This window comes from Lonchura striata, chromosome 3 (genome assembly GCF_046129695.1).
Source record: "Lonchura striata isolate bLonStr1 chromosome 3, bLonStr1.mat, whole genome shotgun sequence".
Taxonomy (NCBI): domain Eukaryota; kingdom Metazoa; phylum Chordata; class Aves; order Passeriformes; family Estrildidae; genus Lonchura; species Lonchura striata.
The window spans coordinates 32,144,635-32,159,478 of NC_134605.1; the positions used below are offsets into that span (position 1 = coordinate 32,144,635).

Below are 14,844 nucleotides of genomic sequence, written 5' to 3' on the forward strand. Positions count from 1 at the left end.
ACTCACTGGCAGAGCTGAGGCTGAGCAGATTTGAGTGGTCCGTGTGGTCTCCTTTTCAGCTAAAGAGCAAATCTAATTATGAAAAGCTACAGCAACAACGCAGGCCACAGTGTCATCAGCTACACCCTGTCTCCCTGAAGAATATAAACTCCATTAGAGCAGAGATAGGGCTGCTGGTCCATGAATGTAAATGAGGAGCAGTGCAGGTGTTTGTGCCTGATTTGAACGGGGATGGAACAGGATGCCCATGGCTGTGGGCAGCTGCAGGATGGCACAGTTCTGACACAGGGAAAGAAGGAAGAAAATGGCCATGTGCCAGAGTGGCAGGAAGTCTAGTCTAGTACTTCAGAGGGAGTATCTGTGCTTTTCCATCTCTCTTGACTGAAGAGTACAGGTTGTTCAAGCAGGCATAGGAATGCTATCAATGACGGCTGGTAAACAATTCAGTGCTTGAAGCAAACACCTAGAGAAGGGATTTCTTCAGTGTTGCTCTGATACCTGGGAAGGATTTTTACCCAAATTCTTGTGCTTTTTGCCTCCACAACAGGAATTTCTATAAGAAAGGAAGTTGTACAGTACATGTAGATGTTCATGAGACAACCTATCAGCTCATGGGAGACAAAAGTACTCCCATGACCAGGCCACATCAGGCTCTTCAAATTGCTTTTCAGATTGGGCTCCAGTTCCTGTCTTTTGCTAACAAAAGCTTTCCAGATCTATAACTCAATCTGTCCTCTAATACATCTTTCATTATATGTATATAAATATAAAAATAATATGTTGGTTGTAAAATAAACCAAGGGCTACCTTCAGTTTTCATTCCAGTGGAGTATTGCCTCTCTGTAAAACTTCCATTTCAAAATCTAACAGATAAGATTCTGCAGGGCCTAATGTAAGTTTAGGGGTGATTTCTTTCTAATGGGCAACATAAAGCCCTCCACATTATTTAAACCTTCTTCAGGGGTGCAGATCAGGGAGCTAAACCCATAGGGCCCTAAGAGCAAGGTGGTTAGGATAGTGATTAATATATTTGTGGCACAGAGAGCAGCAGTGAGGGCTTGGCTGCAGAGCCAAGAGAGATCTACTGGTCTTAACAGACCATGTATCTGCTGCAGAGGCTGTCAATCCCCAGCAGCTCTGAGGCTATACCTGATTAAACAGGATTTATATGCGAGGTGAATTCCAATCAGATCCCAATTCCTCTGCACCTTCCATATCCTTATTCCTGATGCCACAGTGAAATTAGTCTGATGAGGATTCCAACAGGGTACTGCTATTCAGTGTCAGAGTGTATTAAGAAGAGTAATGAAGCAGAGAAGGTAATGGAGTTTCTGCTCTGAGCATGTGGCATGCTCCATTGACACTTCTAATCACAAAGGGGCAAATTGTGTTCTCATATAACTCTAGGACATTATCTAATATTAGGAATCACATCCTTTAGTCACAACAAACTGGGAATTTTATCTTCCTCTAATTTGTTCCAGTGTAGACAGCAAGGAAGTGAATCAGTTGCAGAGCTCATCTGAAGAAGTTACATGGAGAAACAGGAAGAAAAGAAGTTCTTGCTCCTCTCAGCTGTGCTCCCAGGGAATGGGAGTTCAGTCTCTCCTTCTCCCACACTTGGGTGAAAAAGGGGAGGCTGAATAGGGAATAGGCAAAGCCATGACAGGATTCTACGCCTCAGTTGTAAAGCACTCACTGTGTGCCCTTGTGGAGCACCAATGGCTCAGAGCCTCCGTTAGAGGATCACTGAAGTATGACACAGAAGGGCAAGCAGCACCTAAATGTCCCTTTGCAGAGAAAGTGGAGGTCACAGCCTAGAAAAGGTTTCTGTGTTAGGCATTGCTCAGTTTCCAAAGGATCATAGAGTAGCAATCTGGCTTGCAATGAGCAGCTTCTTCACCAAAAACACACAAATCCCCATTGCAATGTCCACCTTCTCTGACCAGCAGCATTCATTTTTCTCTAGGGGAATTCTCTCCAGTTTAATCTAATGAAGTATCACATTAGAAATGCAAATAGAACAATACCTGTTGATATAATTTTAGCAGTGTTAATAAAAACAGAAGGTCCTCTGACTGGAATCTCATTCCATTGCTAAATGGGAAAGTCTGAATGTTTGGAAATTATCAATATTTTTGGGGAAAGAGCAGAGAGATTACCTGGCACATGACAGATCTATGATATACTTCTGAATATCACATAAAAATAGAATTGATTACTCTTCTGTCTGCTTTATAATGATCAGAATTGGCTATAATATAAGTAAAATATATCAAGTGAAGATTTAAATTATACCAAGACTTAGCAAGAGTGGCACCATATTAAATACTAATTTATTACTTCAAGATATGAAAATTATTCAGCTTGCATCATTAGTCAGATGTTAGAACCACAGAGATATGGAAGTTGAAGAAAAGGTAAGTACAAAATACTAATACCCAGAGAGTCATGACTGATATTATCTTTACAGGGGACCTGGGCAGGAGTGGAAAAGCACCCCTCCCTCATCTCCATGGAGACACCCATACCCTTCTACCCCAAGCAGTTACACAAAGCACTTCACATGGCATGGACATTAATTGAAGGGAATGTAGAGCCAAATTCTTCACTTCCTTCCAAAACTGGTGCCAGAACCAGCCCTGCTCCTGCCCAGCAGACATCAGCAAGTGGCTGGGCCAGGTGGCTTTTGGCAGCACCCAGCAAAGGCAACAAGGAGCTCTGTCAGGAACTGGAGGTGAGCCAAGAGCCAGGACAGGGAACCACATGGAGTATGTAGTGTCTTCAGGGCAAGCTGATCACAGAACAAACAATAACATAAGAGAATAAGACCTTTTTGAAGGTAACTACAGGCAGCACATCTTCCAGGGGGAGCAAAGCACCCCAGCAGTGATTGAGGGCCTGAGATGGAAGGCAAGATTCTACATCCTGAGGACACATTGCACATGGAAAGGGATTATTTTATACTTAAGATGATACTAACAGCAATATAACAGCAGGACAAATAAGAGCCTGAGGTGCAATGAAATGAATATAAAAGTCAGCTCAGGTACAGAAGGGATGGCTTAAAGCTGAAATGTAACTAACAAAGCACAACTGCAAAACCTGATCAAAGATGATGAATGATAAGAAATACAAGGGATCAAGGGACACGTCTGTTGATTTCAGTTTGGCTCACAATAAAATATACACATTAAAGACAAAGTTTTCCAGCCTGAAATCACAGAACCCAATAGGGAATAAGGAGGGTAGAAATTGCAGCTCTCCTTCTGTTCCTGTACTCTCAGTGCTCTCAGAATCACTTTGCTATGGGAATAAGGAACATATGAAGCACTGAGATAATTTATCTCTTCAGAACTAATAGTAATTTTTCATCCAGGCACCTCTGAGCTACCAAACTGTAATTAGCTGTGACTGATGCTGGAGAATGTCAGTGCCTGAAATGCTTTGCTGAGCAACAGTGACCCATCACCACACCCAACTGCATCCTGGGGAAATACCACTGGTGGAAGAAGTGGGGAGGAGCACCCAAAGGGAAGAGGGGGGAACAGCAGTTTTAGGGGAAGCAAGGGAGGGGGATAGAGAAAAAATATTTCACCACACTGACCTGTTTCAAGGTTTCCAGTGCCTGAGGAACCATGCCTTGACTGTACTGCAGTTTGCCCACTCGCATCAGCTGGACAGCCCTCAGTGGATGGAAGCCAGGATAATAGAGTCTGTAGAGAAAAAAGGAAGAAAACATGTCACTGTCAGCTCTCACCTTCACAGTCACTGCCTCTGCGGAGAGCTATTAGGGTGGGACTGCAAAGTCATTGTGAATGCTAATAAGGTACTCAGAGAAAATTAGCTGCAATACTGAGAAGCATGAAATACTGAGGGGAATTATCAAATTATTACTCTCCATCCCAGAGGAATGTCTTTAACATTATCCTGCTAGCAAGTGACGGGAGTGGGATTATTTAATTTCCTACTGTTGGATAATACAATAGCATTTACTGTACTTAGTGTTGCAAACAGAGGTCCTTGACAATTTTGGGTCTCTGGAGAGGCATAATTTTAAGAGGAAGCTTCAGCAAGGAACTCAGTCCTGGATTGTCCAAGAGGAAGGAGTGGGACTGCAGTGAAAGCAGGTATGTAACATCATGACCACTACTTCTGAGGGTTTGTATGCTGCTCCCTGTTGCATAAAAAGAACTGGTTCTGCACATTCAAGGAAACATCTAAGACTTGGCTTGTTCATCTACATGAGGTATCTGCTAGTATGAGGATACATTCCTGTTCTTAATTAATTTCAAAGAGGTTATGTAAAAAAAAAAAAAAAAATCACCCAACAGAATTATGCTCTCTTTTTTCTAGGGCATAGATAGAGAGTGCTATCATCACTAATTGCTCTCAAGATGCTCCTGAAGTAGTCACGGTGGCTGCTCCACATTTTTAAATCTCACTGACCCTTGGCTCACCAAATGTGTATTGCACCCTAGCCCCATGTTCTGGATCATGATATCTTGAAAAAGCAACTTGGGGATAGCAGAAAGCCATGGATGTTAACTTGCCTGGAACTGGTCATCAGGAAACATGAGGTAAAGGGACACACTTGGAAATTAAGGTACTTACAAAAGACCTTATATATTTTTTACTAACTATCCCAGAATCACAGAATAGTTAGGGTTTGAAGAGACCTCTGGAGATCATGTGGTCCAACCCTCCCATCAAGGCAGGGTCACCTAGAGCAGGTAACAAAGGAACTCATCCAGGTAAGTTTTGAATGTCTCCAGATGGAGAATCCATGACTTCCCTGGGCAGCCTGTTCCAGTGCTCTGCCAGCTTCAATGGAAAGAAGTTCTTCCTCATGTTTTAGTTTATGGCCAGCAGTCCTTGTTTTGTCACTGGGCACCACTGAAAAGAGTCTGGCACCATCCTCTTGGCACTCTCCTTTGAGAGGTTTAAATGTATTAATGAGATCCCCTCTGAGTTTTCTCTTCTCCAGACCGACAGGCCCAGCTCCTGCAGTCTCTCCTCATAAGAGATGCTCCAGACCCCACATTGTCTTTGTGGCCTCTGTTGGACCCTCTCCAGTAGCTCCTTGTCTTTCTTGTGCTGAGGAGCCCAGAACTGGACACAGAATTCCAGAGGTGGCCTCACCAGGGCTGAATCACCTCCCTCAACCTGTTGGCCACTCTTCCCAATGCTCCCCAGGACACCTTTGGCCCTCCTGGCCATACAGGAACTGCTGGCTCATGGACGACTTGTCACCCACCAGGAGCCCCAGGTCCTTCTCAGCAGAGCTGCTCTGCAGTAGGTCAGTCCCCAGTCTGTGCTGACACGTGGGGTTGTTCCTCCCCAGGTGCAGGACCCTGTTGTGCCCCGTTGTGCTGCTCTCTGCCCAATTCTCCAGCCTGCCAAGGCCCCACTGAAGGGCAGCAGAACCTTCAGGGGATCGGCCGCTCCCCAGATCAGTGTCAGACTGGCTGAGGGGCCTCCTGTGCCACTGAGAAACAAGTTGGATAAGAATGGAGCCAGTATTGATCCCTGGGGAATCTCAGTGACTACAGACTATGCAAATGAAAGAACAAAAGCCTTAAGCACAGCTCACCAGAGACAAACATCCTACTTGATCAAAGAGCATTTTTTTGCTCAAGTACACCAACAGTTGTGCTTGAGCAGTGTCTAAAAATACAAAATGAGTCACAACTTCAGGAAGAATTGCCAATAAGCTTTCCAAAATCTACTTTTTGAAGAAAATAATTTTTTGTGTTTATGCCAAACCTATGATCATCAGAGTTCAGGGTAACTGTTAATTAATGATAGCACTGCAGTCAGGAAGACATTTACATTTGCATGAATATGATTAAATGCATGCTAAGACAATAAACGATGTGAAGTTTTACAATGTACAAAAATCTTCTGGTAAGTCTGCATGTAAATTAATAAGGTATCTTTCCCTGTTATATTTCACTAATAAAAATGCAAACACAATTAAATACAAGGAATTGTTTAAATGGCAGCATAACTGGCTGTCCTTATAAATCTCTAATTAGGATGTGTAAATATAATGAAAAATGTTTTCATACCCAAATTCTCCTATTCCACTGATCCCACGCAGTTTCAGTGAAGACATACAGAAATACATGGAAAGCATGCCTGGCAGGATCTCAGCAGCAACAGCTTTTGATCTGCCAAAGCCTCTCATGAAACAGCAGAAGCCAATTCCTAAATGAGAATAATCCATCCTGAATAGCCTCCTGCTCAGCCCCCTTGTGGCTTGCAGTTCAAAAAGGCTGAAAAGCCAGCATACAAGAGAGAAGAAAAATGATAGCACTTATCTCAGTCCACTGACCGCTCAGGAACTTCTAGGGTCTGGTCAAACAAACACCAGGAAATTATCAGTAGATTTCTTTTTAGAATTTGTTTCTGGTTATTATATCAACATGGCGCTATCTGATATTGGTGAAATAGGGAGAAAATGCAGAGATTTTGGTGTGAATTAATGAAGAGTAATAGAAATTCCAGCACTAACATGGACACAAATGGAAATAATGAGCACATGCACATCTTCATAAAAATTGAAAAGAAAATATCTATATGATTGCATCCTTCTGCTTTCCTCTGTGACTCCTGCAAAAGAAGGGGTGAAAATGTAATTTCCTCTACTCTGTACCACCAAAAGGCCAGGATGCCTGGGGAGGGATCATGGCCACAGAAGGTGCCAGGGAGACACAGATTTTTCATGAGATGATAATCCATCTCTGTAGGCCTCATTAGACTGTTCCTGCTGTATGCTGACAGCTCTGATTCTTTTGCCACTGTTCTTTCACAGCCACTTCACATCTCTGTCATTCCACGCCTTTATCTTTCATCCTATCAACAATCTTTTTAATCTTCCTTTCCTCACCCTTCTGAATAACTAGCCAACACAAAGAGGGTCCTGCCTCGCCTGCAGCCAAATAAGGGGTGGCAGCTCAAGCAGGAAACTCCAGGCTGTGCTTCAGCTCATCAATGTGGTGCCTGGTAAATTTCACTCAACACAATGTGGGTCCATCAGAATTCAGAATATGCCCCTCCATGCAAACGTGTTTCCTTCTATAGATCCTGCATTCACCTGCAGTCACTAAAGGTCTAGGATTGTGGCATATGCAATACCAGGGAAAACAGGCAGCAATTTAGCAATGTCAGGTACTCCGCCCAAACTACCAACCATAAACTAAAGCAAGTGAAAGTTTAAGATGAGGACAGAGAAGGAGTAAAATGTGTGAAATGAGGAGCCCTGTGCTCATAAATATTTACAAAGCTGTTTCACTGAGCTGATTTATGCTCTCATCTTATGCATGTACATAGCTCCATTTTGCAAGTCTTAAAACTGGCATTTGAAACCACCGTTTATTTTCATATTCTGGAATAAATCTATTAAACTACTGGAACACTGTTTATGGAAGAACATCCACTGAGTTTACTAGAGAAATCCAGGCAGCTTGCAGCTCTTCTGGGAGATGTGCAAGTGGGGAAGATGCTGTTGGTTTCTTCAAGACATTCCCAGGATTCAGTATTATGAAACACTGGAGTGACAGAAAGAACTAAGCAATGTCAGTCACTTGTGGGCAAATTTATTATCCCCATGCTTTGCTCTGAACAAAAGGAAGTGGATAGATTGAAGAGTAAGGAAGATATCTACCAGCCAAGGAACTGATACCTAAAGTCTGTCAACAAGAGACTAAGATAGCTATAGAGAAATACATGCTGTAAAACATGTTACAGCTTGGGAAGAGTAGGATTTCAATCTGAAAAGGATTTTATGAGATTAATGAGGGCCTGAGGGACAAGAAAGGAAACTAACATACTGAAAGCTGAAGTAAGCATAGTTCTGTGGAGTGATGCTTCCTTGCCCTTGGTATTGGTCAATGCTCAGTAGATCACTTGCGAGGAGAGATTAAACAAAATACAACTAACAAGTAAAGTTGCACTGTAAACAAGACAGCTGGAGGAGGCTGAGGAAGAGCTGTACATTTTTTATCACATCCTCTGCTTTTATGAGACAGCACAGCTTTGTTCCCATCTATGCCCAACAGCATCCATGCCTGCATGTTCCCCCAGCCTCCTCTCCTGCCTGTCAGCTGCTCCCCTGAGAATGGTGAACTTCTGCAAACCCCACAGAAGTGCCTTCAGTTGCCACCTCCAGGTCATTGAAAATGGTGTTAAACAGGACGAGGCCCAGGACAGACCCCATGGTGCCCTTGCTGTTACTGGCATCAAACAGGGAACAGCCCAACAACCCAGTGCACCCCCCCAGGCAGGACTGTACCTGTCTGGCTCTCTGCTCACCTGGGCCATAACACTCTAACCTGCATGCTGGCTCCCTGATCATCTCAACTTTGCAAAGACAGTGAGTGCATTGGCCAGCTCTCTCAGTGCCTGTTCTGGAGCGAGCCATCCTGTCTGACGGAATTGTAGGGGGTCACACGCCCTCAGATAATCCCTGGCTCAACCCTTATCCTGGGATGTACCTGGGACACTTCATAAGTGACCAGTGAGGCAAAGAAGGCACCACCTAGTTAACTATTCACAACCACAAATGAAAGCTATTTCCCAGTCTTCAGGTAGCTTGCACCAGTGCTTCACTGTTCCAAGCAGCAACAGTTCCTGCATTTCATTCACAAAATACCAATTTTCACTCAGCAAAGAAATGACATATACTATGTAAAACAGTAGCTGTTTCTAAGGAAATTCACTGTTCCTCTTGAAAACTCAGCCTCAAGGTTACCTTGATTAACCCTCAGAGAAGTCACTATTCATATACTGTATAAAAAAACGCATTTTTTTCTTCAGTCTATGTATTAGCTCTGAATCTCTTGAAGCAATCTCTTGTGTTTATTGTAAGGGGCAATGTAAAAACACAACCCTTGACAAAATTTAGCCAATTCCTTCAAATAGAATAATGTAGTTCCATTAATTCCACTCAACTGATCTCCAATTACAGGGAAAACAGAGCTTTTGTGTTCCCTTGTGAATTAAAGCCTAGTATTGAAAAAAAAAAAAAAAAAAAAAGAGACTAAGTAAAATCATTGCCTTTTCTGATGATTCATATTTTAAAATAGATGTCTACCATTCCTTGCAGACCAGTCTGTGGGGCTAACATTTATACTGCTGTCTTCAGTCTGATGTAATTAGAAGCAGGATTTATAAAACCTGAAATAAAGTTTTGAAATGGAAATGTTACAAGTCTCTTTACTAAGATGACATGTAAAAAGTCCTATATAACTGTAAACTATACATAACTGTACACTGGTTTTCAGTACCTTTCAGTGCAAATAAATATGACAGCATAGAAGACATAAAGCAGTTTCAGGAGCCCCAAAAACACAGAAGGGATAAAGAGGCTCCAGGGCTTCAGCAATGGTGGCAAGAAAAATATAGAGGAGAGTATCAGCTTCACAACAGAATGTACACCACAAATACAGCACCCAGTAAGTTCAACCTTCTCTTCTTTCTCTGACTTGTTCTTGATTTCTGAACTCCTCATTATTTGAGTACATTCATTAAAGCTGTTCACTGAACTGAAGCCTAGGAATTGTTTTTATGTTGTCCAGTTACTTCTTTTTTTCTTCAGTTGGTGATGTGAAACTGGTCAACTCATTCACATAGTATTTCTATTCTTTGGCTGGGATGCTGAATGGGTTCTATACACAAGAACTATAATAAATATTTTTAGGAAAGATTTAGAGAAAAATTTTTATTTCTGCTAAAATGTATGAAATAGTCAAAGAAATCACATGCATCAGGAACACAAGACAGGTAAATTAACTATACTGATTTAGGAGTTTCCATATCTTCAAGACAAAGTACTGTTCAGTCTGATCTGCATGGAATTTCACTTAGCAATTCCTGCTCCAGACCCAACAATTTGAGGCTAAAGTAGTGCTTAAGAAGAAATGTGCTATTTATAGAAAGTAATCTTAAGCAGCTTTATACATAATTTGGTCATTTTTTTATTTCTTAATGAGCACGAGTGCTGTGTTAGAGTTTTGCATGGAACAAAGGCTACAGTGTTATTTTTGGAGAAAGTGAGAATGTGTCATTGCTAGTGGACTAGGTGACTGTTTTGAATGTTGAGTATTCAAAACAATCTGGTTGGAACTGTTAAATTTTTTAAGGCCAATATATCTGTATTAACCTGTGTAAAATACTTAGGAGTCCCTGTGAAAGTCTTCAAAAAAATACTGGCCTGGCTTTCATGTTAATATTACATTTTTATATTAGAATAATAATGTTAACCTGTTATTCTTTCTGTTTTTTCTTTCTCTTTCCCCCTCTCTTTTTTTTTTTTTTCTTAACAACTTCCTGTCTATCATGGATGACCAGGTAAGTTTAAATTGGTTCAGTACTTCACAACCCCCATTATACCTTCTGCAGCCATGCAGTTTTTTGAGTAGAAGACCAAATCCTTTACCTGTGGCTAACCTGATATCCTCCAGCTGCCCTGGAATGTTTATTGTCCATTTTATCTCCCCATCGTCTCATGGAGATGATCAAAGCATCAGTGAGAAGTTTAATTCTGGCATCAGACTTTACTATTTTTTTCCTGGATTTGACCTCTCTCATTTGGATTTTGGGATCAGATCCTCAGCACTAGCAGGGAGGAAACCACATCCTTAAAGCATTATAAAAATGCTTTGCCAGCAATGGGAAAACATTATTAGAAGAATTTTTTTGCTGGGAGGCTCTTACAAACTAAAGCAGGAGAAATTGCTTTCTGTGATTACTATACAAAACTACTAATTATCCCTAAGAGACTTATTCTGGTCTAACCAAATAACACCAGAAGATGGTCAGAATTTTCTGAGCCAGCTGGGTGATATCAGTAGAGATGTACTGACCTAACATCTCTGATCAGAGTTCATTTTGAAGACTCCACACTTTTATAAATATATCCTAGCTGTATATTTTCACAGCCTAATTTAAATGTGCTTTCTCTCTCTCTTTGGATTGTTTTGTATTGACAAAACTCTTGGTTATCCCCCAAGTATTTTCACCAGTGCCCACGACTCATGCATGAGGCTTGTCCTACTAGGCAGCAAAGGGCATGGCATGACAGTCTTTGTTCTGCACAGATAAGATATGGAGGCCCAGGCAAATGGAATAATTTGTCCAATGTTACAAGATAAAATCTCTGCGAAAGTGAAACTTGGATTTCATTTTAGCTCTAGGATGGCTTTTGGTTCATGCAGAGTCTGGGTCTTGTGTTTGTGCTGTCTTGCCTACCTGTCTGGCTCTAACAATCCAAATAAAAGTAAACATAATTTTAGAGGCTTAACAGGCTTGCTGTATTTTGTAAACAAAATGCAGAGACAGTAACCATACTGAAGAAACTTTTGCTCCAGACTGATAACTTATTTTTCTGTTTCTTTTATCTATTCTGTTGTCACTCAAGAAATGTCCTGTTATTTCTGTGGAACAACTGCCTCTAGAAACTATTCAGGATTTAGACCTGTGAAATAATGCCTCAAAGTATTTTTCATCACATCTGCATCACATACTGTTACATTACTATTTTTTTTAAATTACTGATGTGATCAAATAAGCATTCATACTTCTTAATTGACTGAATTCTCAGAGAAGTGTTAGCTATCCATCTCAGAAATTATTTCTCTCTGGCTGCTGATCATTCTGCCATATTCCTTATGATGATAATTTATGTCACATTAAAATGAATATTGTTTCAGATGTTGTCTCTGCCAGGATTTGAATGATAACTTCAATAAAATGAAAAAATGGGATAAACTGCAATTTTCATCTTGGCTCTTGATCTAACTCATCCACTTAAAATGCTAACTCTCTCAGTTTGAGCTGTCCAGTTCAATGTTCTTTCCTCTTCTGATATTATGAGATGTTAAGGAAAGAAAGAGTGCCCAATCTGGAATGGAAGTAGGAAAAGAAAATATATTGTCTCTTTGTCCTGGCTGAGCTTCAAAACATCTTGTAGCTATTAGGTTTTTTTTGTCCTAAATTCACCACCTCTAAAGTTAAAGATGGCAGTGTGGACTGCCCCTGCAGATAGGAACACACTGTCTCCACCCTTGCATAACCAGGAGAGTAAGAGATTAAGATAGACAGTTTAGTTCAAAGGATTTATAAAATTATTTTAAAATCCATACAGATTGCATTGGGAGAATGCCAGAAAACACAAAAAGGGTAAGAGCTGCAGCAAAGGAACAAAATGAAAGCTAATTAAAGAGAACATGCATGGGAAGAGAAGCAAGAAACGGAAGGGAAATGTACTCTTGAGACACTGTAATTTGTGAAAAAGGTCTTGGCATCACCTCCTCTTCCAGTGATGAACCTCTGTCCAGCTGTTGATGGTATGAAAAATGACTCACTTTCCTATCTCATGAAGCTGAGAATACAAGATTGTAGGTACAAGACGTGCAAGTTTAGACTTTGGTCTTAATCAGAGACCTACAGGTTTGCATGGTCTCTCTTCTTCATCCACAGAGAGTGACAGGAAAACATAAAACAATGATGGATCTCTATGCAAGTCACATACAGCCTTCCTCTGATTGATTCCCTCTGCTATGACACGAGTACCACTGGTGTCAGCAAAACTTGGAGAAGTAGGATGAGTGTGTATGGGTGTCCACAAGCAGCAGAAGGAAGGACAGAGGTGGTAGCACTGACATCTCCAGTGCAAAATGTCTTCTCTGTACTCATCAGTATCTTAGATCACCTCAGAAGTCTGTTGTAATACAAAAGTGCTCATTTTTGTTCATGTTCTTTTTTAACCACATGTGCCTTACAGACTCACCTCTCTTGTGGTTTTTTTCTTCCTTTCTCCCACCATGTTGTCACCTTTCAAAATTTATCAGGCTTGTGCTTTACCAGCAGCCATTTCAGTTTGTCTATAGTGTTGGATAATAACAATAATATAACAATAGCAACTGAATTAGCATTTGCAAAATTTAGTGACAGTCTCATGCATAACTTGTTACCAGTGTGTCTAAACAAGAACTCTATTACCTGATGTCAGATATCTCATTTAGACAACTAGCCCTACTCCTCCTCATGTCTCAGCTTTTCCATCTGTAAAATGACAATACTAATCTCTTTATTCAGTACCATGAGGGCTAAATACTATCATGTTTGTGAAGAGCTTTGAGAATTCTATAGGAAGATGCTGTAGGAGTTCAAAATATTAGCAATAGCTCTGAAAAGAATGACAAATCCTTGGTAGGCTATAGAGTTAACATGTGACAGCTAAACAAGACCATCTGTCCAAGCTGGAGAACACGTAACTTCCATCCAGTTGCTCAGCTGGCTACAAAATTTCTTGCATGACCCAAAAGGCATGTAGATTGCTCCAGAGCTTCCTAGGAAATAAAACAGTCTGGAAGAAATGGGAGGGGGGAAATAGCATTCTTTACAGAAAAAGAAGGAGACCAGCTATGAACAGCAATCATGGGAAATAACGTCTCCCAGGCTCCAAAGCGCTGCCTGAAGTGTCAGCTGAATATAAAGGAGCAATTTTTTCAGGTAACACACCACAGTGCCTCTTCACAGCATGGAAAACAGTGTGCAATACTTCAAAATGACCAAGGCATGCTTGAACTCTGTAATTGAAAGGAGCATGTTCACTGAGCAAGCATTTTTCAAGGAAAGACAGGTTTGTGGTACACCTTGATTAATGGGTATGTTTGTACCTTGGTAATACAGGCACGAGTAAAAATTTTTAAAGGGAAGATCTCAAGCCACCATTTCATAATTATGTGTTGTTGTTCCAAAAGATTGTAAGGGTTTTCAAAATTGCACCTAGCTATAGTTATATGGTCCAGCCACTCAGAGCTTGTTTAGAGATGTATTAGAACATGAAAGATACTCTCCAATAGGCACTTTCCATCAAATTTCCTCAGTACGAGGTTTTGGATTGAATTTCTAGATTAGGTCATTAGAGGTCCATGTCTTGACATAATGAGGGTATATTTCTATAGACAAGATAAGGGATGAACAATTCTTTAAGTTGAAGTGCAACTTTTCAGTCTGGGAAGGCTTTGTTTCTGTTTTTATACAAGAGATGCATTCAGGTACCTACTGAATACATCTCTTGTATAAAAACAGAAACAAAGCCTTCCCAGATTGAAAATAAAGGGCACAACACACCGGAACCCAGTTCCTAAAGAATGAGCTGGTTTTTCTTCTACTTAGTGCCAACTACATAAAAATACATAATGGATCTGTTGCAAGGATGTTTTCCCCAACTGTGAGAACTCCAGCCCTTTGTAAGCAGAGCCATGGAAGGGTGGCCACCTCTCTGAGCCAGCCCACAAGTGCAGTGGCTGAACATGTCACTGAAGCTTATGGCCTTGTGCACACCTGAAGAACAAAACCAAACCAAACCCTAAGCAAATGAACAAACAAAACAAAAAACCCCAACCAACCAAAAAACCTGCTCTAGAAACTGCAGAGGCAGTCCTTTGGAGTTACTTGACAGAGACTTGATTAGTCCAGCCCTTACAATGATGCCTGCCCAGGCACCAGTGGAGAAACAGACATTTTGTGTCCAACCTCCTTTCCCTAAAGGCTATGGGTAGGTATCCCATGGTGGAGCACACTTCGCACAAGAATCCTCTGAAACAATCTGGTAAATGTTTTCCCTGCACCCACTCACTGAGGGCAGTACAGGCTAGAAAAGAGGAGCTACAGCTGCACTATCATGCCTAAAGCACATGAGTAAATGGCTTGTAACAGTCTAAAATTACAAAACAGTGAGCAACCACATTCTCTCTCAGCTGATTGTACAGAGGCAATTGCCATATTGATTTATGGATGAGTGGGGATGGAGGAGGGGAAATGAGCAAAAAA

At 41.1% G+C, this 14,844-nt stretch overlaps 1 protein-coding gene across 2 annotated transcripts in view; it reads right to left on the minus strand.

Annotated features, from left to right (window-relative positions):
* The window catches only part of SMYD3 (SET and MYND domain containing 3), a 428,456-nt gene that overhangs the window by 13,937 nt on the left and 399,675 nt on the right, over nucleotides 1–14,844 (minus strand). For both annotated transcript variants that reach the window (XM_021550462.3, XM_021550461.3), the window contains exon 11: nucleotides 3,608–3,716. In XM_021550462.3, the coding sequence (XP_021406137.1) occupies nucleotides 3,608–3,716 (109 nt within the window). The remainder of the gene's footprint in view (nucleotides 1–3,607; nucleotides 3,717–14,844) is intronic.